The 23,132-nt window shown below is 46.8% G+C and overlaps 1 protein-coding gene across 1 annotated transcript; it reads right to left on the bottom strand.

Annotated features, from left to right (window-relative positions):
• Positions 1–1,431: 1,431 nt before the first annotated feature.
• C16H17orf67 (chromosome 16 C17orf67 homolog) lies at positions 1,432–21,840 on the bottom strand. The gene is made up of 4 exons (XM_077852607.1): positions 21,749–21,840; positions 20,509–20,609; positions 3,660–3,797; positions 1,432–1,834 (listed from the first exon to the last, which is right to left on the bottom strand). Exons 1-3 carry the CDS (start codon positions 21,801–21,803, stop codon positions 3,681–3,683), a joined length of 273 nt encoding a protein of 90 aa, XP_077708733.1. The 5' UTR covers positions 21,804–21,840; the 3' UTR covers positions 1,432–1,834; positions 3,660–3,680.
• Between the last annotated feature and the right edge of the window lie 1,292 nt (positions 21,841–23,132).

The raw sequence follows: 23,132 nt of genomic DNA, 5'->3' as shown, positions 1-23,132 counted from the left end.
TAGCATGAGGTACTGAGCAGGAGCGTCCTGTCTGCCGCTGTTCTGCGTGCCCCAGGCAAGTCCCTGTGTTCAATGTCAGAGTCCGTGAAATGGCTCTGGCACTTGACGGATGCCCCCCTACCAGGTGAGGGATGCAATGGTGTCTCGGTAAAGACGCATGCTGAGCCCTCAAGGAGCTCAGCTGAGAAAACCACTTAATTCCAGGCAGAAGGATCTCAGGTTTAGGGCACAGGTACAGTGTTTGGGAGAACAAGGGCGATGAGGGGCTTCTTAGCTTCAGACTCCCAGCTGCTCTACCTACCAGTTGCGTGAACTTGAACAAACTGCCTGTGGGAGGCAGAATAATGCCACCCACATCCTAATCCCTGGAGCCTGTAAATATGTTACCTTACATGACAATGGGGAGGCAGGGGCACAGTAATCAACTGGCCCAAAGTTAGTGAGGTTGTCCTGCTTTATCTGAAAGGACCCAACGTTATCACAAAGGTTCTTAACAGTGGAAGAGAGAGGCAGGGGAGACAGACGACGACGTGGTGTGAGAGAGAAGCACTTGTCACTGCTGCCTTTGAAGGTGGAGGAGGCGGACACCCGTTGAGAAGTGCAGGAGCCTCTAGACTCTGGAAAAGATGAGGAAACAGATTCACCCTTGGAGCCTCCAGAGAGCAACGCAATCCCGCGGAGTGAGACTTCTGACCTCGGAATGTAAAATGATAAATTCACGTTGTTTTAAGTCACTAAGTTTCCGGTAATTTGCTGCAGCCAAGACCGAAAATGAATACACTATCAAAATTCTGTAAAGCTCAGTCTCCTCCCCTATAAAGTGGAAATAATAAACCACATCTACTGCGTGGGTGTGATGATTCAACAAAAATCCTAGTATGTAAAGATCCTAGTGCCGGGCTTGGCCCTGAGATCCTCCGTGACTGCTCCCTAGACAAGCCTGCCCAGGGTCCCTTGGGTCAGGTGACAGGCCCTCCCTCCCCGCTGTAACCCAGGGGACTTGGGCCACTCTCCGAACCCCCAAAAAGACGATGGCAGATTCTCTGTAGGACCATTCAGCCCACTTTCCCTTCCCTCCCAATTTCTGCCTGCTTCTGTTGGTCTTTGATAGTGTACTCTCTGATTCTGGGAGTTGGGGGTACGTGAGGGACATGGGAGCCACCATCCATTTTCCACCAAAAAAAATGTATCCTTTGCTAGAAGACCAGGGTGTGCACCTGGTATTAAGTGATGCCTCTATTTCCAGGGCAAGCCTTGGGCAAGTAATCCCTTTACCAAAAAAGGATGGTCCTTGTGAAAAATTGCTAGGTATTTTGTATTTGCATCCATCTATTTATTCACAGAACCATAAGCTTTCCAATGCTGGATTCACAGGCAAGGAAATATCAGCTGTCCTTTTTGGAAGGAAAAGAAAGGAGACAGCACAGAAAGTAGGTTTAACACCAGTGTTTATTAGAGCAGACAGGATGGAGGGCGGAATAGATGACGGGACCCCTTTGCAACCCCCAGGGCTGGGCTTCACTATACCCTGCAAGACTTTCCAGAAGTTCCAGCTCATTGGCCCCAGGTGAGCTTCTCCTTCTGCCCACCCTATCAAACCTGCAGGAAGGCCATGAGGGGCAGGGAAGGGAGTGATACTTCAAGCTATTGGCTTTAATGAGTGATGCACGTTAGTCAAATGAAGCAGCATACATGTATATATATTTGCCATCAATCCCCGAGGCAGCCTTTGCCACAGAGGTCTGAAAACATCCGTTTCCATGGCTGAAAAATAAAGAAGGAGCCTCATCCGGTGTTTCAACAGTAGCCAGGTCGTTGCTTATCAAACTGCTGGCTGGAAAAGAACAAGAAAAGAACCATCTTGTGATGATCGACTTGATAAAAAGGAGAGAGGGAGAGGGCCAACAGCCAGCAAGCTGTCATCTCCTAGCACTCCCTCATATGCACCAGGGCAGCACTGTTTTCCATGCATCCGACTTTTTTTTTTTTTTGCATCCGACTTTTTTTTTTAATTATTTATTTATTTATGATAGTCACAGAGAGAGAGAGAGAGAGAGAGAGAGAGAGAGAGGCAGAGACATAGGCAGAGGGAGAAGCAGGCCGGGAGCCTGACGTGGGATTCGATCCCGGGTCTCCAGGATCGCGCCCTAGGCCAAAGGCAGGCGCTAAACGGCTGCGCCACCCAGGGTTCCCTGCATCCGAATTTTTTAATGGTCAGAAGGACCACGTCAGGGAGGAGCCCTTACTGTCCTCATTTTGCAAATGAGGAAGCGGAGAGAAAGTGACATTGTTTCCTGCCCCCCCCCCCCCATCAGTCTTTATGACCCGAATCCTCTCTGAATCCACATTCCAAGTTGGTGCATCCCTCGGGCCACTGCTTCCCTGTTTCCAGGTGAGTGCCAGCTGCCTGCAGTGAGGCCCCCGTGGAACCTGGCTTTGCAGGAGCCAGCCTAGTCAGCACCCCGGGGTGCACCCGGAGGCAAAGGCCTTCCTCAGTCAGGCCTTGGAGGGCGCCACCCTGGGGGGCTCGCACCCAAAACCTCTGCTCTCGCCCCACCCACACAATGGCAGTAAGTGTCTCCCTCTATGGAAAGGTGTCAGTCCAACTCCGGCCCCTCAAAAGCAGAGCTTCTCTTCCACTGCCGGGCAGATGCTCCTCCTCTCACTGTTGGCTGATGCCCCTCAGAGGGACTCCACATGCCCCCACCCCCGCCCCCATCCACAGGGAGGGTGCCATCCCAACTACTGCCTGGCATGAGTGAGCGGCTTAATCACGCTCAGTTAGCTCCTCCATAACACGGGGCTAAACATATGCCTTTAAATGGCACAGGGGTGTTAAGAGGATCAAATAGGAGACGTCACGTGAGAGCACCCCGAAACTTACAAAGAACCCTAGTCTAGAGGGACTGCTCCTCCGCTGGCACAAAATCAACAAGAACGGAGATGTACGATTTCTCCCAACCGCAGATGATAAACCACCCAATCATATCCTGTCCTGCTTAGTCCATAGTACAGAGAAGGAGAGACACCCACTAGGCTCACCCTCCAAAGGGATCTGCTACTGTATCTAACAGGATCTGGGAAGGGGGAGACAGTGAGGGAAAAAGCAAGTGGCCTCGCGGGAGCAGAGCGCAGGCAGGCGCGCAAGGGCGCGGGGAACGCTCACAGTCCAGCGCAGGTGGCCTGCAAAGGCAAACCCTGAGCAAGAGGGATGCAGAATGGGTGGGCTGGGCAGACCCCCGGGGTTGGAAGGCTAGGGGAAGGCAGGGAAGACGTGGCTGGTCCTGGCCACAGTGGTGATGGTTGTGATGGAGGTCACTGGTCAAGCCCACGGTTGCCCACCCCCGCTGTAAAAACCAGAGTCTCCACTCACCTCTAGATGTGTATCCCGGAGTGACTTTGGACAGCAAATAGGGTCACATCCCTCCCCTATTTGGGATCTCTTGGTGAGTCTGTAGGGGTCGGTCTGTGTGTCCCCAGGACCTCTCTCATCCTGGCTGCCGCCTCTCCGCCCTGCGTGGCTCTTGCCACTCCCTAGCCCTCAGCCAGCTGCTTAGCTGGCTCCCCTAAGCCACGGCTTTGAAAGCTCTGGGCCCATGCACGTGCCGTCCAGCACCATCTCCCAAAACCAGAAGGCCTGGGTAGGAAAAGGATCATACCAGAAGCTGGTCCTGAGCCCCTTACACGGGATGGACCACATTCCGGTCACAGTGGGGCTTGCAGTGAGGGTTCAGCCAGTGCTCCAGGAACTGCTCCTCGGCGCGGTGTTCCAGGCGGAGCAGATGGTGCATGTACTCCTGTCAAAACAAACCCACACAGCAGAGAGTCTTTTATCCACAGTGACAGCTGAGCTGCTCTGGAGCATGGCACGGCGGTGCCTCTGAGACAGGGCGCGGACAGGCCGAGGGAGGCTGGGAGGTCGGACCAGAGGCAAACCCGTCATGCCCAGGTCTCTGTGGGGGGGGGGGGGGGGGGAGCAGTCAGGCAGCCCGCAGTCGATGGGCAAAATAAAGAAATCTGACAACCCTAAGTGCTGAGAGGGCGTGTGTCTATGGGAACTCACACACAGTTAGTGGGGTGTAACGTGGAGCCACCACTTTGAAAATTGTTTGGTGGCCTACAATCCAGAAATCCCACTCCTCAATTAGATTCTAAGCTGTGGCCCTCAAATATCAGGCATCAGAATCACCTGGAGGGTTTGTCAAAACACAGATTGCTGGGCCCCACCCGCCAGAGTTTCTGATTCACTGGGTCTGAGGTGGGGCTCCAGAATTTACATTTTGGGCAAGTTCCCAGCCAATGCTGATGCTGCTGGTCACTTTGAGAACCAGAGAAAAGTATATCAGGAGCTGTGCAAGAATGTTCACAGCAGCAAAACCCTGTAGTAACAACACACTAGCACGGTGCCAAATATCCATTGACAGGAAGATGGATACATAAATTGGGGCAGGGTCACACCATGGAGTATTATACAGCAGTGTCCATGAATGAATTATAGCTACCTATGTAGTCACAAAACATGAATCACTAAATAAAATATTATTTGTGGCTGCATGCATTTGTGATAAAAATCATTTTTTTAAAGAGGCAAGGGATAACTATAAGAAAGCTGAAGTTGCTATAATACTATTATCAAACAAAAGAGACTTTAAAACCAACAAAACAGGGCACCCGGGTGGCTTGGTGGTTGAGCGCTTGCCTTTGGCCCAGGGCGTGATCCTGGAGTCCCGGGATCCAGTCCCATATGGCACTCCCTGCGTGGAGCCTGCTTCTCCCTCTGCCTGTGTCTCTGCCTCTCTCTGTGTGTCTCTCATGAATAAATAAGCAAAATCTTTAAAAGCAACAACAACAACAACAAAACAGTACTAGGGAGAGAGGGGCATTTCATAAAAACAGCCTAGTAGTTCCTCAAAAATGTTTTTATTTTTTAAAGATTTTTTAAAAATCTGATAGTCTCAGCTGCACTCCTCCATCGCTGCCACATCTGTAGGTCAGGTCCTCAGTGCTCCCCACCCAGGCTATGACAGCCTCCTCCTCACCCCTCCACTCCTCACTTAGCCCCCCTACCCCTCCACCCAACACCACACCTGCCCCCAACATCTCTGCTCCATCCTGACAGTGACCAGTTCAAAATGCTGTCCAAAGGGGTCACAGCTGCCCTTGGGCCTTCACCAGCACTGCCCACCTGGACGGAGGAGCAGGTGACAACTCACTCTGCCCTCGGGGTTGGTCTGCAGCCCTGGATAACGTCACTGTACCCAGCAGGTAAGGGCAGCTTCCTGTAGGAACTACTCCACTTCCCCATGCTTCACAACAACAGAGAGAGGCCCTGCCCCCTGCCCTGCTCCACACTTGTCATTGACAGCCTCATTGATTTCCGAGCTTCTCTAGAATCACTTTCTCCCTCATATGGTTCACCTGAAGGGTCTTTAATGAAGGGCCATTCACGTCCATGAGAACAGGGTTAAGGGGACCACCAAAGAACATTCCAGCACCCAGGGACTAGCAATAGAGGGAAGCCATGGACACGCCTATGCCTATACAAGGCTCAGAGGAAGAGGCCATAGAGGTCATGGAGGGGTGCAGCCTCTGCCGAGCAGGGAGGGAGCAGGGAACAAATGCCCCAGCCCCTCGCTCCTCTTTTTCCTCTTGCCCTCCAAGGCCTGCTGAGCCCACACAGAAGCCAGCTGGCCAGGGAACCCAGCGGTGCAGACTGTGCAGGTCAGCCACCTGAGCAGAGCAGGGTACGGGATGGATGGGGAACAGGATGGAGACAACCAGCAGCCGTACAGGATCATGGGTGCTAGGGTTGCGCCGTTGTCCAAGAAAGGAGCACAGAGCACAGACAGCAGATGCTACCGACGTATGCTGCAGAGGAGCCGCCCACTGAATACACCGGGATCCAGCCTCGGGAGTACAGCTGTTTGCTTTGCGTGAGGTGGTTCTCCCTCCCCTCACGTCCTTGCTCGCTCATGCTCTGCCTCCATCCACGTGAGGGTCGCTTCCAGGGTCAGGGTGGTCTTGTCTTCCCAACAAGGCTCGGTCTTCAACCAAGCCAGCTCAGCCTGTGGGTTTCCCACATTGTTTCTCATTGCATTATCTCGTATAAATGATACACAAGATGGAAAAAATGATAAATGATAAATCAACAGGTTGTTTCTTAAATAAGAGTGAAGTGACAAAAATCTCTTCCTTCCTTAAAGACCTTATCTCTCCATCTCCTGATCCAAACAGAGAAGCCCAGACTGCCTAGAACAAAAAATCTACCCATGTTGCTTCCTTGATGAAATTACTTGAATGGGATACACAGGGCTTAGGAGAAAATTTTAATTCCTTAATGTGGTTTGTATGGCTCTCTGTGATCCACCCTGACCTTCCCTCACCATCAATCTGCCCGAGCCTTCCTGGATGGGTCACACTTGCTCTGCTCTCTGAGCTTATGCTATTCTCTCCACCTAGAACACCCCCGTGCCTTCTCTTTTTCCTGACTCACTTTTACCTGACTTTTCAGGCCTCAGCCTAAATGTTACCTCCTCCAGGAAGCCTTCTCAGATTCCCTGTGACCTCAGAGCTCTCCAGACATCCCCCAGCATTGCCCTGGTCACTCTCTTTGTCAGTGACCTCTCCCTGAGGGTAAGGATGTATTTGACCTACATCATATTTTTTAGTGGTGGTGCCATGTGGGTGGGCTTACATACTGGCACATGAACTTGATAGTTTCTCCCCAAAAGGGAGTAGGTGAAGATGAGAATAATTTTTAACTTGGAGGTAGGCTGTTGACATTGCTCTGAATGAAGTCTGGGTGCTGTAATTATGGGATGGGAACCATTGCAAAGTGTAAAACAGATCCATATAAACACACATGGGTATCCCAAAACAGCAGGTCAATAATCAGAGAAGTGATATCTCACTTTGGGAGAGAGTAATCATATTCAGTAATATCTGTGCAAGATTAAATTATTTTGGTATGTATAAATATCATAAAAATCCCAAATCCTGAACACTCTCCTATGGTATTGTAAAGCTTTGAGAGAGGAATCCAGTTTAGAACTGTAATTTTTTAAGTTTCTATGAAACCCTATAGGAAGTCTGCATCTTGTATTAAATATAGCCTTAAAAAAAAAAAAAAGCAGGGATAATGGGTTTCTCAGGGGTTGAGCGTCTGCCTTGGGCTCAGGGCGTGATCCCTGGGGATCCAGGATTGAGTCCGGGGAGCCTGCTTCTCCCTCTGCCTGTGTCTCTGCCTCTCTCTCTGTGTCTCTCATGAATAAATAAATAAAATAAAAACAAAAAACGTTTTTTAATGACAGTGCAAAGGAATGAATTATAAAGTGTCCAAGTTTCCTGAGGTTTTTTTTTTTTCCCTTTCCTGCAGGACCCATGCAGTTTGAATTTGTTTTGTTTATCATTGTTGTTTTCATCTGACTTGTCAAAATGCATTCCTTGTCCCAGGCAGGGAGTCTCTGGGGCAGCCAAGGAGGAGGCAGATGGTGAGAGGCTCCTGCGGGACCCCACTGTCGGACCATGACTCCCTAGCAGCTTGCAAGGACCTGTTTGTGAGTTTTGGGCTGAATCCTGCCCTTTCATGCCCTGTCTGGGGAGTTTGGGGGCAGAAGAAGAAGAATTGGGGGAAACAGGAAAGCAGTGTGGAGTCTTGTAAATAAAGAACAAAGTTTTGCCAGCACACAGCTGTCCTCCTACAGTTCCCTGCGAGCAGCTCACTGAAGGAAGCCCACGTGGCCACCTTCTTGCCTGCCTGTGTGCCAGGCGGTTGGGTAGAGAAGCTAAGAGGTCTGGGTGTGAGCCTGGGGCGGGGTCTGTTCAAGTCCAGACTCTGCCGGTATCGGTTGGCCTGTCCATCTTCATTGCATCCATCTGCACGACAGGGATGGCTCTAGCACCCATTTCCCTGGGCTGTCAGGATTAAATGAAATGATACAGGTTCTGTGCCACATACGTAGTCTCCATCTATGCCTTTCAATCCATTTCTCTCCTCCCTCACCTGGCCCTATACAATGAGAAGCTGGCCTAGAAGTGCAGCCCAGACTCCCTTAGGAACCTGGGGCTTGCAGATGGGTCTGAAGTAGAGACCCCAGCAGGGGATTAGACGTAGGAGAGAGGGATGCCTCCAGTGAAGTCCCAAAGTGTCAGATGGCTGCATCCTCTCCTGAAGGCTCTCTCATTCCGGGAACCTGCCTTTCTGCTTCATGCTCAGGGGCTGTGAGCCTGGAATTTATCATCTCTTGCTAGTTGACCTGAACTCTGCAATGCCTTTGCAAGAAGCCTCTTCCTTATGAGCTGCCCAATTCTTTGTGGTTACAATTAGATAAGAAAGATCTGAGCCTGTCTTGAAGTTGTAGGTGGAGCCCCTTTCCCAGGAACTGGTCTGCAGGAAATTGTCAATAAATGCTGGCGGAATGAAAGACCAAAGCAGCGGTCCTCAAAGTGGGGTCTATGCTCCCCCTCAGGGCTCCATGAGGTCAAAACTCTTTTTAGGATAATCTAAGACATTATTTGCCTTTTCATAGGTGGATAAAACTGGTGCCTTAACCATTTTAGTGATGGTGACAACCATTATCACTGTCCTTGTGTCTTTTACCATCACACACTCACAGTGAGAATACATAAATAAATATAGAATATTCTAAAAATGCCTGTTTCTCTGAAGAACACCCCTGTGAGGCAGACGAAAGTGACCCAATGTGAAGCATGCAGGCAGCACCTCTGTCGCATGGCCAAGTACAGTGGTTTCCTCAAAGAAGAACCCTTAAGTGACTGTTGGTGTCAAGGACTAGCTGTGTTTGGCAGGCATCTTTTTGAAAATGAAGTGAGCCTGTCACTTCAAGGAAAACAACTGACAGTACTAGTTACTAAACGATAAACTTCTTCCCATGAGTCTGACCGTTTCCCAATACGTACAGATTTTTCTGATGAGATCAGTGGGGATTTTAACAAATGTCACCACTAGCATATAGCATTTGTATGCCTCATTTTTTTAAAAAAAGGATTTTATTTATTTGAGAGAGAGTGTACGAGAGAGAGCACGAGCAGAAGGGGCAGTGGGAGAGGGAGTAGCAGACTCCCCGTTGAGCAGAGAGCCTAATATGAGGCTCTATCCCTGGACCCTGAGATCATGACCTGAGCCAAAGGCAGATGCTTAACCAACTGAGCCACCCAGGCACCCCACATTTGCATACCTCTTATATGCTTATTTGCATCCCTACTCATTTAATTTCTGTCCCATTCAGCCAAACCTCCAAACAGGCTTTTTAATGGCAGTGATCAAGGTATACCTAGTATAAGGCTTAGCACTTGGCACATAGTAGGACCTCAATAAAGATCACTGGAGAAATGTACAAATGAGTAAATGAATAGATGAAATTACTCTTTTTCCATAATCCCTCTAAACCCCTCTTGGAAATTTCCTCAACATCTGTGTCAATCTGCTCATTATAATGGCCCAGGCCAAACATACATAAAAAGCATCAAAGAGTAATATATACCTCACACTCCTAAATAGCAGCTGAAATCAGCATTGAAGAAAAACAACCAAAACAGACACACACATAGAGAGAGAAAGAAACAAGCACTGGTTTCCATGACATTTCCCTATTTATTTAAAACGTTAGGAAAATGGATATGCCACAAAGGCCTAGAAGCAATCATTAGTCAAAGATGAAAAGCCAAACTGCAAATCTACTGAAAAACCACAAATTCAACAATTGCATTGGCTGCATTAGAAATGACCCAGCATTAATGATAAACTCAAATGTTCCTGGATCAAGAAAGAAAGGATAGATGGAAAATAAGTTTTAATTTTTTTTCAGATTCCTTTCTTTTAAGGGGAAAAAATTTAAAGCAAAACAAAAACCAGTATCTGCATTCCATGTCCAATCCCAAGTGTAATGATTTAAGTAAATAATCTCCAGTAATTAGAGAGGAAATTGGAAGCGATCCTTTGTGATGGCACTGGTGTGATAATGAAATTAAATACTCACTGGAACCTGATCTAAGCAGAGAATTATTATAGAGTGGACAGTTAAGCTATCAAGGCAGGAACTTTTTCCAAGAAGGCAAAATCCTTCCTCTGACATTTGCGTGAAATTAAAAGTCCATCAACATTTGGATGAATTATTTTGCTCATTAGTACAAGCAAGATAGTCCTCTATGCAGGACGGGGGCTCCAAACGTTAACTTTAGGGCTCAGCGCTAAAAGAAAGCAGATCAGTGATGTGTGCGATTTACATCATTGTCACTCCAAACTGGCCTTTGACATCATGGGGCACAAAAGGGTAGTAGAGTGACTACACATATTTGTCAAGGAGCTAAACATGAAAGCATATTTTAAGAAGACTACTTACAATAAAGCTAATATGATTTATACATGCCCAACAAGAACTTTCCTTAAAGAAACACAGGCCGAATGGAAAGCATATTCCCAGGGCACATGACCACTTATGAATACACTCACAGAAGACATAATTTTAGCTCCAATGTCATCTTTCTAAAGAATTTCCATGGCTCACCCCAGCAGTTGGCAGATAATTTCTTCCCTAAATTTTGGGATGATTACAAGAAACGTAATGAATTTAAGTGAGGCCATAGAAAAGATGTCTTTGAAATAACCTCCTAGTTGTAGGATAGAGTTATATCCTCCACAATTTCTCCCCTGGAGAGAAGAAAAAAAAAAAAGGGAATGGAAATAAGTATAATGAGCATCTAGTAAATGCCAAATACTGTGCTTGGTGATGAGGACCCAGAAATGCAACAAAAAGTCCATCTGCTCAAGCAGTTTAGAATAGTCTAGTAAGAGAGACAAAAAAAAAAAAAAAAAGAAAGAAATAGCTATCTTGTGTTATGCCAGAGTGGTGCTCTAATTCATGGTGGGGAGGGTACGAGCATCAGGGAGGCCTCCCAAAAAAGGCATAATTTACCATGAATCTCTGTGAACAAGTAAGAGTTAACCAGGTAGACGAGAGCAGAAGAAACAAATGCAAAGGCAAGTGCGATAAGAGAATTTCAAATTCAAACACCATCATAGCAGACAACCTGCTTCTCCTCAGAGCTTTCTAATGCCAATGAACGGTGCCAAGTTGTCCGTACAGACACCTGCAAGTCTGGATTCAGACCCAGCCATCTGTGACCACCTCTTAGCACTCTCCTGTATTGTTTTTGTGAGACTTCTATGTTTATTGAAACTAGGAGACTGGGAGTACTTGAATGAATGGTGTCCTCCCCAACATTTATGTTCATCTGGAACCTGCACACATGACCTTCCTTGGAAGGAGGATCTTTGCAGATGTAACCAAGCTAGGATGAGGTCATCCTAGATTAAGGTGGGCCCTAAATCTGGTGACTGGTGTCCTTGTGAAATGAGTGCAATTTGGACACAGGGACACATGGGACACAAGGCCCTGTGATCACAGACAGAGAGCCTGTTTGAAAAAACACCAAGGAAGGACTAAAGAAACCATCAGAAGCTGGGAGAGAAAGCCAGAACAGATTCTCCCCCAGAGCTAGTTCTCTGCCTTCATCCCACCCCACCCCCTCGGCAGGAAAGAACCAAACGTACCAACATTTTCTTTTCAACTTCTGGTCTCTAGACCTAGACTAGAGAATCAATGAGAGAGAGAATTGACGTCTGCTGTCAGAAGCCACCCCACTTGTGCCACTTTGTTATGGCCACCATAAGAGACAAATACACTGAGGAATAGGAAAAAGGATGTGAAGATGAAAGTAAAAAATTTGCCCTGAATCTTATCACCAAGAAAAATATGGTCCCTATTGTTTGGCAACATGTCTCTATAAACATGTACAGATAGAAGAGTAGGTAAGTGTGGTAACTTTAAAAAACCTTGTTTCTTGGGCGCCCAGGTGGCTCAGTGGTTGAGCGTCTGCCTTTGGCTCAGGGCGGGATGCTGGGGTCCTGGGATCGAGTCCCCCATTGGGCTCCCTACAAGAAGCCTGCTTCTCCCTCTGCCTATGTCTCTGCCTCTCTGTCTCTGTGTTTCTCATGAATAAATAAATAAAGTCCTTTGAAAAAAATAAATAATAAAAACTTTATTTCTTTTCATTTTGAAAGTACTGGCCAGAGTATAGGGACCCGAGTACTCTTACGCATGCTCGAGGTGAGGGTTGGTACAGTTGATTAGGCCATTTGCCATATTTAATTCAGCTAAAAGTACATAAGCTCTCTGACCCAGCCAGTCCATTTGTTATCATTGCACTCGGCAAAACACATGTGCACACATACCCTGGAAATAACCAAAAGTGTCCCTTGTTCTGGGAAGGGCTAAATAAGTTAAGTTGAAAAATGTCTCCATCCATTTGGGCTGCTCTCACAAAACACCACAGACCGGGTTGCTTATGAACAACAGAAATGTATTTCTCATGGTTTTGGAGGCTGGAAGTTGGAGATTAGGGTGCCAGCATGGCCGGGTAAGAGCACCCTTTCGGGTCACAGACTTCCCATTGTAGCTTCACTTGGCAGAGTGGGCTAGGGAGCTCTCTGGAACCAAATACCATCACATGGGGGGCAGAGGGGTGGTGAGGACATTGACATATGAATTGGGGAGGGGGAACCACTGACATTCAGACCACAGCATGATACATTTCTACTATGCTTCAGCTAAAAATGAGCAAGATGAAGACATATTGCTGAATGAAAAAAAAAAAAAATAGCAAGTTGCAGAACAAAGCCAACCCTACTTACCATACAGCCTCACTGCAGCTGCGAAGGGATACGTTAAACCTGATGCATTCAGAGCACACTGATGAGGCCAGCTTGCAGAGCGGAGGACGAGGTGGAGGCCGAGATGGGGACAACAGGCCTCTAGGGCTTGGTAGGCCACTGTAGAACTAGGGATTTTATGGGGCATAAGGCAGGGAATCATTGGAAGGTTTTGAGCCAGGGAGGGACAAGATCTGGTTTACATTTTTAACATCTGATTCAGACACAGAGGGATCCAGAGAGCAGGCAGGGAGGCCAGGTAAAAGAGAATTTCTCTATCTCCCCTAGGGACCCCAGTGTTAGCAGTGGAGGGTGAGGAGTGGTCAGAGTCTGGATATGGGGCCCACAAAACTAGGGGAAGCCAGCACTATTCATCCTGATGTGGGAGGCAAGAGCAGGAGCTGGTGTCAGATTCAACGTAGGGCTGTTGGGTCTGAGCTGTCTGGAAAATGTTGCCAAGCAAGTGGACGGTCACGTAAATGAGCTGGAGCTCCCGGGAGAGGCAATGTGCAGTTGTCGCCATAGACATGATATTTAAACTCACGAGACTGATGAGGTGGGAAGACAGGCCCTAGGACTCTCTGACATTTAAAGGACTGAGGATCCAGCAAAGCAGATCCACAAAGTGCCAAGCAGGCAGAGAAGTCGGGGGCAGGGTGTCCTGGGAGACTGGAATCCAAAGGAGCAGAGTACCCAGAAGGAAGGGGGAGAAGTCAATTTTGTCATGCAAAACAAACACAGGCTGGCTCCTGGGCCTTGGGGTGTCAGGAACAGAGGCTGAGAGCCCCCCTCGCAGCTAGCTCTGCAGGACTGAAGTTACTGCTCTCAAACCACGGTGTGCACGGGCCCCCTGGGGCCTGTGGGAGGTGCAAGGAGGAGTGTGAGGTTCCAAGAAGCCAGGTGGCCAGGGCTGGGGACCACATTTTGAATAGCAAGAGTTTAGACCCAAACCCCAAAGACCAACAGAAACAGAATCATAACTGAGGCAATATTCAGGGAAGTCTCAATATTTTTTCCACTTTCTTCCTTCCAAACATAAACCTAGCCCTTCTTTCCATGCATCAATTTCACCCAAGGCGGATTTTTTCCCCTCCCTTGGGATCTTTTTTTTTTTTTTAGATTTATTTATTTATTTGACAGAGAGAAAGAGAGAGAGAGAGAGCACAAATAGGGAGAGGAAGAGAACCTACCGAGCCGAGAACCCGATATGGGGAGCCAGATGTGGGACTCGATCCCAGGATCCTGGGATCATGACCTGAGCTGAAGGCAGACGCTTAACTGACTCAGCCACACGGGTGCCCCTCCTTCCCTTGGGATCTTAAAACTATTCTAACACGAAGTCTTTGCAAACTGTTTGGGGTCCTAATGTAGACCCCAAAATGATTCAACTGACACCTAATCCAGATGGCTGCCTCCTTCCCCTGCAGTGAATCTCAGCCTTCTGTGAGTGCCCATCGAATTCCTGTGAGATCTAGAACCCACTCCCCCAAATCTCTGAAGATTTGGGAGCCATGTTTCTCCCAAATCAGTCCCATAGCCTGTTTTGCCACCACTGTAGCTTCCAGATTTGAGTGATTACCATCCTCTTTTGTCAATCACACAGCACACCACCCGCCACCTGCCATTCCCCACAAAGAACCACTAACACAAGGTTGCCGAATCAGCAGGCTTCTCCTAAGGTCTAAGGGTTGCAGAGGGTAATGACACACAGAGCACAAAACAGCTGCAAATTTAATGCCAGGAACTGCTGTAAATAAGTGTCCCCTACCCCTTCCTGCCCAGCTGCCTCCATACATTCAACATCCCTCCTGTTTTCTTCCCCAGAGCCATATCTCCTCTCAGCCTCTGTCCTCATCCCCACAGGGTTCCACCTTCTTCTATCAAGGATCCCAGCACCATGCTTACACTCCTTTGAGGCCAAGACCAATGCTCCCTGCAATGCAGGGCCACACCTTTCCAAGAGCATAATGTTCTTGCCACTGCATGGTCAGAAAAGAACAGTCCTTGCGGTGAATTGCGGTCAAAACAGTCCAGCCCCTTGGAAGCACGGGCACAGCTTGCCTGAATGTGTCTCCAAAACACCTGTCTGTGCACAAGAAGCCAACATCTGTTAATACTTAGGCCACATGTCAAGATCATAAACATTGCTTAGTAAATACTCCTGAACAGGGGATGCTGCAAATCTTCATACTTGTTTGCATTTGGAATTCTGTCCAAAGCTCCACTCATTCACCCCCATCACTAGCCTCTCCTCTCTGTACCGGTTTTCTTTTGCATGCTCCCTCGGAGGGAAGAAGTGAGATGAAATAACCCAACTGGTCATCTCTGTGATTTCAACTCAGGGGTGAGCATGAGTCTTAAGGCACAGTCCCCAAGAGTGCATACATTTCCCAAAGATCACTCTCTCTGCTCATTTCCACCTGGTCATCTCCTGAGTCACATGGCAAGGAGGGACCATAACCTGTCCAAAAGTGTCATTTCCCATTACTCATGGATAGTGGTAGCCGAAGGGCAGCTTTGACGAGACTGTGTCCCAGACCTCTGTCCCAGACCTCACGGCTCCTGGCAACTAGCTCCAATCTTGTCACTCCCTTGCCCAAAATTCCTGGTGGCTCCTAATGAGTACAGAATGGAAGTCAACTCTCCTGTGACAGCCATGGCTTTCCAGCCTAGCCCCACAGGACCTTCCGTTGCCATCACCTGTCCTTTCACATATTCCAAGGACTCAAGTCAAGGTTGAAAGTGGAAGAGAGAGAATTGGAATCCAGACCTTCTGAAAAATTATTCTGCAGGATGCCTGGGTGGCTCAGTGGTTGAGCATCTGCCTTCGGTTCAGGGCGTGATCCCGGGGTGCTGGGATCGAGTCCTGCATCGGGCTCCCTGTGTGGAGCCTGCTTCTCCTTCTGCCTGTGTCTCTGCCTCTCTCTCTCTCTCATGAGTAAATAAATAAAATCTTTTTAAAAATTTTTTCTGCAAGGTCTTTTCCAAAGCACACACACACACAGCCTCACATACATACACAGTGATACACACACCCATACATATACACTCTTACACACATACTCTCTCGCATATATTCACATCCTCACATATACAACAAATACACACACCTTCACATACACACACACCCACACATATACAACACTCAGGATGCGCGTGCACTGAATACACAGGATGGTGCATTTGCAGGACAGTGCCCTTTCCCTAGCAAAGGGACATCTAAGCAGAAGGTTTGCACAGAGAAACAAGGAGGGTAGCAGGTATCTTGGCAAAAGATAAAGAGCAAGGAAGTGTGGTTCCTTCCTCACAAATCAAAGGGACTTAATTAAGCCCTTAGTTCCCATGCTGTAGGGTTTAAGCCTGTGAGGCAGTCCCACTCACCAACCCCTGACCTCCCCTACGGCCACAGGTTGCCACTCAGGACCAGACAAATGTGGGCTCACCCTGTCCGTCCAGGGCTCCATCACTGTCAACAGTGATGAAGAACCAGGATCATCACGATGTCAGCTGTCACCTAAAATGAGTAAATCACTTCTTCTACATGACAGGTGATGGGTATTCACTTTGCTCTCAGCGAATCCATGAAAAGGAAAAGTCAACAACAAGACCTGATATGGGGGAAGAGGTCAAATATAGGTCTCGGATGTTGGATACAGTGGTAGCAGGGCCACCATGAAGGGAGGAGGCTCTGGAGCTTTAGAGAAACCCTCTAAATAAACTCCTCTGGCTTCTCACCGGGGGGCCGCATCCTGCAGTCCTTGGCTTTTCCTCAAGTTGCAGACTGGCACCAAGAAACCTGGCTTGTTCCCTCAAAGCTCTATTCAGTACCCTAAAATACAAGACCTAGAATAGACCTTTTAGCCAGATTCACTGCAAATTCTCTACACTCTAGAGGAAAGTGAGCTCCAGAAAAAGGAAACTGACTCATCCTAAGTCCAAAGCCCAAAGTCCATGACTAGTTAGTGGGAGAATGTGGACTGAATGGCACTGGGTGGAATATGCTTCCCACCTCCCCTCCATCCCTTGCCTGAAAACTCCTCATCCTTCAAGCCTCAGCCGGTGGACACCTCCTCCCTCCTTCCAGGTAGAGCTAGAGACCCTTTCCTCTCAACCTCATTAGAGAACTCCAATCTAGTTGAGTCGCTGTGACTCTGTCTCCACACAATGGACATGGGCACCTGGAAGAAGGAAGACTGTCTAGTTTGTTTTATGTCCCCAGTGTCTGGCACTTGGTAAGGCCCTATCAGTGTTAAGTTTAATGAAGTGCACATCAGGTCAGCAAGGAGCACGCTCTGCATGCACCCCATGAGCCTCCTACTCTCTCTGACTCAACTGAATCCAGACTGGTGCCTTCGCTCTCCATGTCACTCAGTTCAACCTTTAACTGTTCCCTAAACATTTCGTGCTTTTAGCTTTCATGTTCCCGACTAGCCCACAGGAGCTGGTATTACATATGCCAGGTCTCTCCCAGAAGGCCTGGCACAGTAGTTCCCAGCTTCGGGCTGCACGTTGATACCACCTGAGGGGCTTTGTCACCCACCCAATGCCCAGGCCACACCTCAGGCCATCCCCTCCTGGGATTGGGACCCAGGCATCAAATTTTTAACTTTCCCAGTTGGTTCCAGCATGCAGCCAAGGTTAAGAAACACATTCCTAGAAAAATGTGATACCAGAAATTGCTTGTTGATTCAGCTGGTTCTGCATGTGGGTAAATATAATATAATATAATATAATATAATATAATATAATATAATAATAAATATAATATAATCTAATAATAAATGATAGTGCAAGAGATGCATAGAGTAGCACAGAATAAAAGAGAAAGAGGTTGTTCAGCATGGTATAGCCAGGGTTCCTCACTCTTGGGACTGTTGACATTTTAGGCAAGATCATTCTTTGTTATGGGAGCTGCCCTGTGCATTATAAGATGTTTAGCAGAATTCCTGGCCTTAACCCATGAGACACCAGTAGCAAACCCTCCCTCTTCCCACCTTACCTACCCCACCACCACTGCCCTCTCCCCTCTCCCCCTGCCTCCTCTTCATTGTGACAACCAAATGTCTCCAGACACTGCCAGATGTCCCTGGGGATGGAGGAGCAAAATCATCCCTGGATGAGAACTACTGATATAGACTAGCCACCAAGTATTTATTGCATATTTATTTCCCACTTCAACTGTAGGTCACATGAGCACTTTTCCAAATTCGGCTGAGTGGCAGAGGATTCTGGACACTGGGGTCAGTGTTTGGGGAGGGACATGCAGGGCTGGGTTATACACAGGAGGCATGAGGGGTCAGCAGTGAGTTCTGAGGCAAGAGAGAATCACACAGAAACTAGATATTGTAGGCTCAGTTAAGAGAAGTCATTGGTGATCAGCCTATAAGATGACCAAAAACAGAACAAAACCAAAAAAGTCAGACATTCAGTAAAATCACAGAGTTCGAAGCAAGATGCAGGTTGTCACAGGTGAAGACCAGTGGCAACCAGAGGTCAGAGGAAGGAAGTGGTCAGAGAAGGAGCTTTGGGAAGTTCTGGGCAGGGAAGGACCACACTCAGCCGTGTTGGGGACACAAGACTAGAATGGCAGGGAGGGTGACGCTGGAGGAGCGAGGGAGGCAGGAAGCTGATCTGCGTGGTCCAACCTCCCCTGCTACAACCATCCAAACTCACCTGTTGCCCAATGTCTAAGATGCCTTCAGCCCCTGTGAAGGCTGCCATTCCTCTGAGCCAGAGCTCAGAGGAACCAGGGGCAGATGCCGACAGAGAAAATGCCCAGTGGCAGACTCTACTGCTGATTAGAGCCTGTCTTCTGAGACCTGTAGCCTCCTAGGTTCCTGAGGAAGAGCCTCTGGAACAGCCCCTCCAGACATCAGGCCAAAAGCACAAGGTGCCAGTTGGAGCCCCTGGGGACCCTCGAGCCAAGCATTCCGCTCCCCACACTTTCTGGGTTTCCCCAATGTCTGCCCACATTCCTTCTCAGCCCCTTCGAGTTCCTCCTCTTCTGCTCACCTCTGAGTGTTGGTGTCCCCAGACTTCAGTCCTCGGCCTCTTCTCTTCTAACCACTTCTCAAACCATCTATCTGAAGCTCCAGTCTCCACCTCCCCATTGTCTTCCACCAAACACAAGATAAAGTCCACGGAACTCCAACCCTCCCTGATCTTGCACCTGCCCCACCAGGCCCCTTCTACCCTGCGCTTAGATATTTCAAGCCACATCTGACTTCAAGAGAGAAGGGAGAGAGGGAGAGAAAGACAGACAGACAGGAAGAAAAGACAGACAAGGCATGCCCACTCCTGACAGCCTAAAGTCCTTGATTCATTTCTAAGCCACTCTGTATAACAGCCATTCACTGACTTCTCTGTGTCTGCTATCAACTCAGAGCAGAATTCCAAGCAACTGCTCTGACAGCCTCTGCACCTTGCCTGGTCCCTGGTACTTAATAATCAAAGGAGTAGCTACTGTTTGCTGAGTATTATTATTATAAGTGCCTTACTAGGAATTCCTTTATTTTATCCTTATAGTTATTTTATGTTATTATTTGGAATAACAATATTAGAGGAAGGTAAGTAATATTTATTGTTAGCCCGCTTTTATAGATGAGAGTACTGAGGTATAGAAACATGTGGAAAGCTGCCCAAGTTTACACAGGTAGAAAATGGGAAGCCAAGCCCACACAGTCTGACCCAGAGCCAGCACTCTTCAGCACTGCGCAACATTGCATTTTTTTTTTAATACTGTACCTTAATAAGAGATTTTTAAATGAACTCATCCTGGTAAAAATAATAATAAAAAAAAATACCAGGAATGTTAGTACTTCTCCAGGGAATGGGGGGACAAGCCAGACCTGGGGTCAGTGTGGCAGGATCTAATAGCACCCAGCACAACTGACAAAATGAAGGCAAGGATGGGTTCAGGAAGACAAGGCAGGGGCAGCCTGGGTTTAGCGCCACCTTCAGCCCAAGGCCTGATCCTGGAGACCCGGGATCGAATCCCACGTCAGACTCCCTTAATGGAGCCTGCTTCTCCCTCTGCCTGTCTCTCTCTCTCTCTCTCTCTCAAACTCTCTCTCTCTCTCTGTGTGTGTCCCTCATGAATAAATAAATAAAATCTTAATAATAAAAAAGAAATGATGAATACCCACCATTTGCTTCGACGTGAGTGGAACTAGAGGGTATTATGCTGTGTGAAATAAGTCATTTGGAGAAAGACAATCAACATATGGTTTCACTCATATGTGGAATATGAGAAATAGTGAAAGGGACCGTAACTAGGGGAAAAACTAGAGAGGAAGACAAACCATAAGCGACTCCTAACTCTGGGAAAAGGAGGGCTACAGAACAGGGGATTGGTGGGAGGATGGGGTAACTGGCCATTAAGGAGAGCATGTGACTTGATGAGCACCTTATACTGTATGTTGGCAAATTGAATTTAAATTCAAATAAATGAATTAAATAAATTTATAATAAATTAATTAAATAAATAAAAATAAGTAATAATTAAATTAAAATAAATTCATAAAATGATTAAATTAAAAATTAAAACGAAATACATAAAAATAAGTAATAATAAAAGAAAATTAATTAATTAATCAATTTAAATTAAAATAAATAAAAATTAAATAATTAAATTAATAAAATAAATAAAAATAAGTAATTATTATTAAAAGAAGAAGAAGACGATGACGAAGATGAAGACGAAGACGAAGACGAAGACGAAGAAGAAGAAGAAGAAGAGATCACACTGTCCCTTCAAGTAGCAGGAGGCTGGCACTCACCCGCATGGGTTCATCAGGGAAGCCAGGTTTGCTTGGCCTGTCCTGGCGTCGGGACCTGAGAAGCTGTTTGGCCTGCTTTTCCGTCAGAATCGGGGAGGACCCTGAAAAAGTCAGGAAGGGGCCTGAGGGACTCTAGGCACACAAGCTCATGCTCCAGTTCACAATCTAAGACAAAGGATTTGCAAGTTCAATTTCGGTCACACACAAAAGTTCTTTCACGGCGACCTGTCCCAAAGGATGTGGCATTCCAGAGGGCTCTGAGAAGAATTGTAAATTGTTTCTAACATGGTAAACTCAGAGCAAAAGCTGTACAATTTCAAGAGACTTACCTATTGCAATAGTGTATTTCTTTAAAAGTGGGTGCTAACTTCATGAATATAGAGTTTTTTTCTTTTTTTTTTTTTAAGTAATCTCTATAACCAGCATGGGGCTCGAACTCACTACTCTGAGACCAAGAGTTGTATGCTCTACCAATTGAGCCAGCTGGATGCCTCTGGATACGTTTTTTAAAACATATTTTCCTCAGTTCTCTGGTCAATGTGTTTCTCTTCCATTAGATTTGCTTTGATTTTTTTTTAAAGCCCCAAAACACTAAATCAACTAAAAGTTGTTATTGGAAGATTCTCCTTGAGAACAAGATTGTGTTAAACTTGATAATCACACATGATCCCTTGAAGAAGATATTATGATAATAAAATTATATATTAAGTTTTAATAATCACACATAAACTCCAAATGATATCATCAAATAAGTCTGTCAGGTCTTGATGATCTCATATGAACTCTAAAAGATGCTATAGTTGGGGTGCCTGGTGGCTCAGTTGGTTAAGCATCTGCCTTCTGCTCAGGTCATGATTCCAGGGGATCGAGCCCCATATCGGGCTCTCTGCTTAGTGGGGCGTCTGCTTTGCCTCTGCCCTTCCCCTCCACTCATGCTCGCTCGCTCTCTCTCAAATAAATAAATAAAATCTTTTTTATAAATCAAATAAAATATAGTATAGTTAAAGATTTATCAGCATTTCTGAGAATTACTATTCAAATACATTTAAAGATTTAAAAAATAATAATTTATCTCTAATGATAGCAATTCTGGGAGCCTGCTCCTGGAGAGGGGGGAGGATTGAATTATTACATATTATGTATTCTTTGAAATGAAAAAATATTTCAAAAATATAAAATAGGCTTATTCCAGTTTATCACGTCAGGAGAGAAGTAGGCCGTTTTCAGAGTTTATGCTCACCTGCGAAGTCAGTCAGTAAGGTAAGGGAGAGGACGAGCACAAATAGCTTCTCCATCCTGCCTTGTTCGCGTCTCAGCCTCCTGCAGAATGAACGGCCCGGGAATGGGCCAGCCTACTTGAAGAAAGCCATGTCCGGCCCAGGCTTGTTTACGCTGCAACTAGCTGCACTTACGGTATGATGCTAAGTGAATATGACCGAGTTTTTAATATGACCACTAAACTATTTTCCTCTGAAACCCTGTCAGTTTTCATCCTGAGCAAGGAAATTACCCCCTCTGAGATGTGACTTGCATAGCATGAATTTGAGAAGGCTGCACCGATACTCGCTTCATTTAAACAGACACGGCCATGCAGTAGTTGTGTTCGTAGCTGCAGAGTATGCTCCACCTGTCTTCATCTCTTTCACTAATCATCTCTTATATTTGCACATTGTATGGCATTTCTCCAAAGCCCGTCCACCAATTTGATTTGCCCTTCCTGAGAGTTTCGGAGGTAGGAAGGGAAACTGGCAAAGTGCAGAGTAAAGGGGAAAGGTTTTTCCCAAATGACTGTGGAGCCAGAAAGATCAGGGTTCATGTCCTGGCTTCACCTCTTTCTAGCAACGTAACCTTCGGTAAATCACTTACCCTTTCTGAAATTCAGTTTCCTCCCCCGTAAAAGGAGATAATAGTCCCTATCTTTTGGGTGTTATTAAAGATGAGGGGTAAGAAAGATACAGATGCAATGAAACGCCGGGACACCTGCACCCCGATGTTTACAGCAGCAATGTCCACAATAGCCAAACTGTGGAAGGAGCCTCGGTGTCCATCGAAAGATGCTGGATAAAGAAGATGTGGTTTATGTATACAATGGAATATTACTCAGCCATTAGAAACGACAAATACCCACCATTTGCTTCGACGTGGATGGAACTGGAGGGTATTATGCTGAGTGAAGTAAGTCAGTTGGAGAAGGACAAAAATTATATGGTCTCATTTATTCGGGGAATATAAAAAATAGTGAAAGGGAATAAAGGGGAAGGAGAGAAAATGAGTGGGAAATATCAGAGAAAGAGACAGAACATGAGAGACTCCTAACTCTGGGAAATGAACAAGGGGTGGTGGAAGAGGAGGTGGACGGGGGGTGGGGGTGACTGGGTGACGGGCACTGAGGGGGGCACTTGATGGGATGAGCACTGGGTGTTATTCTATATGTTGGCAAATTGAACACCAATAAAAAATAAATTTATAAAAAAAAAAGAGGGGTAAGTAGCAGCTAGCACCATCTCCATTTAACAAATAAGAAAGTGAGGTTCAGAGAGATGGAAGCACGATCAAGTTTGCACATTATTGATGCTGGGGTAGAGCCAAACTCTCCAGTCTTTAAAGACCACTGTTCTTCCCGC

This window comes from Canis aureus, chromosome 16, assembly GCF_053574225.1.
Source record: "Canis aureus isolate CA01 chromosome 16, VMU_Caureus_v.1.0, whole genome shotgun sequence".
In the NCBI taxonomy this organism is placed as follows: domain Eukaryota; kingdom Metazoa; phylum Chordata; class Mammalia; order Carnivora; family Canidae; genus Canis; species Canis aureus.
The sequence above is the reverse complement of the archived record's forward strand: the minus strand, read 5'-3'. Positions and strand labels throughout refer to the sequence as shown.

Coding starts and splice junctions, on each gene's coding strand:
- C16H17orf67 (XM_077852607.1), bottom strand. CDS start 21,803: ATGGAGAAGCTATTTGTGCTCGTCCTCTCCCTTACCTTACTGACTGAC. Junction 20,610..21,748: donor CTTACTGACTGACTTCGCAG/GTGAGCATAAAC, acceptor TGACTTTTTCAG/GGTCCTCCCCGATTCTGACG. Junction 3,798..20,508: donor TCCCTGATGAACCCATGCGG/GTGAGTGCCAGC, acceptor TTGTTTTGACAG/GAGTACATGCACCATCTGCT.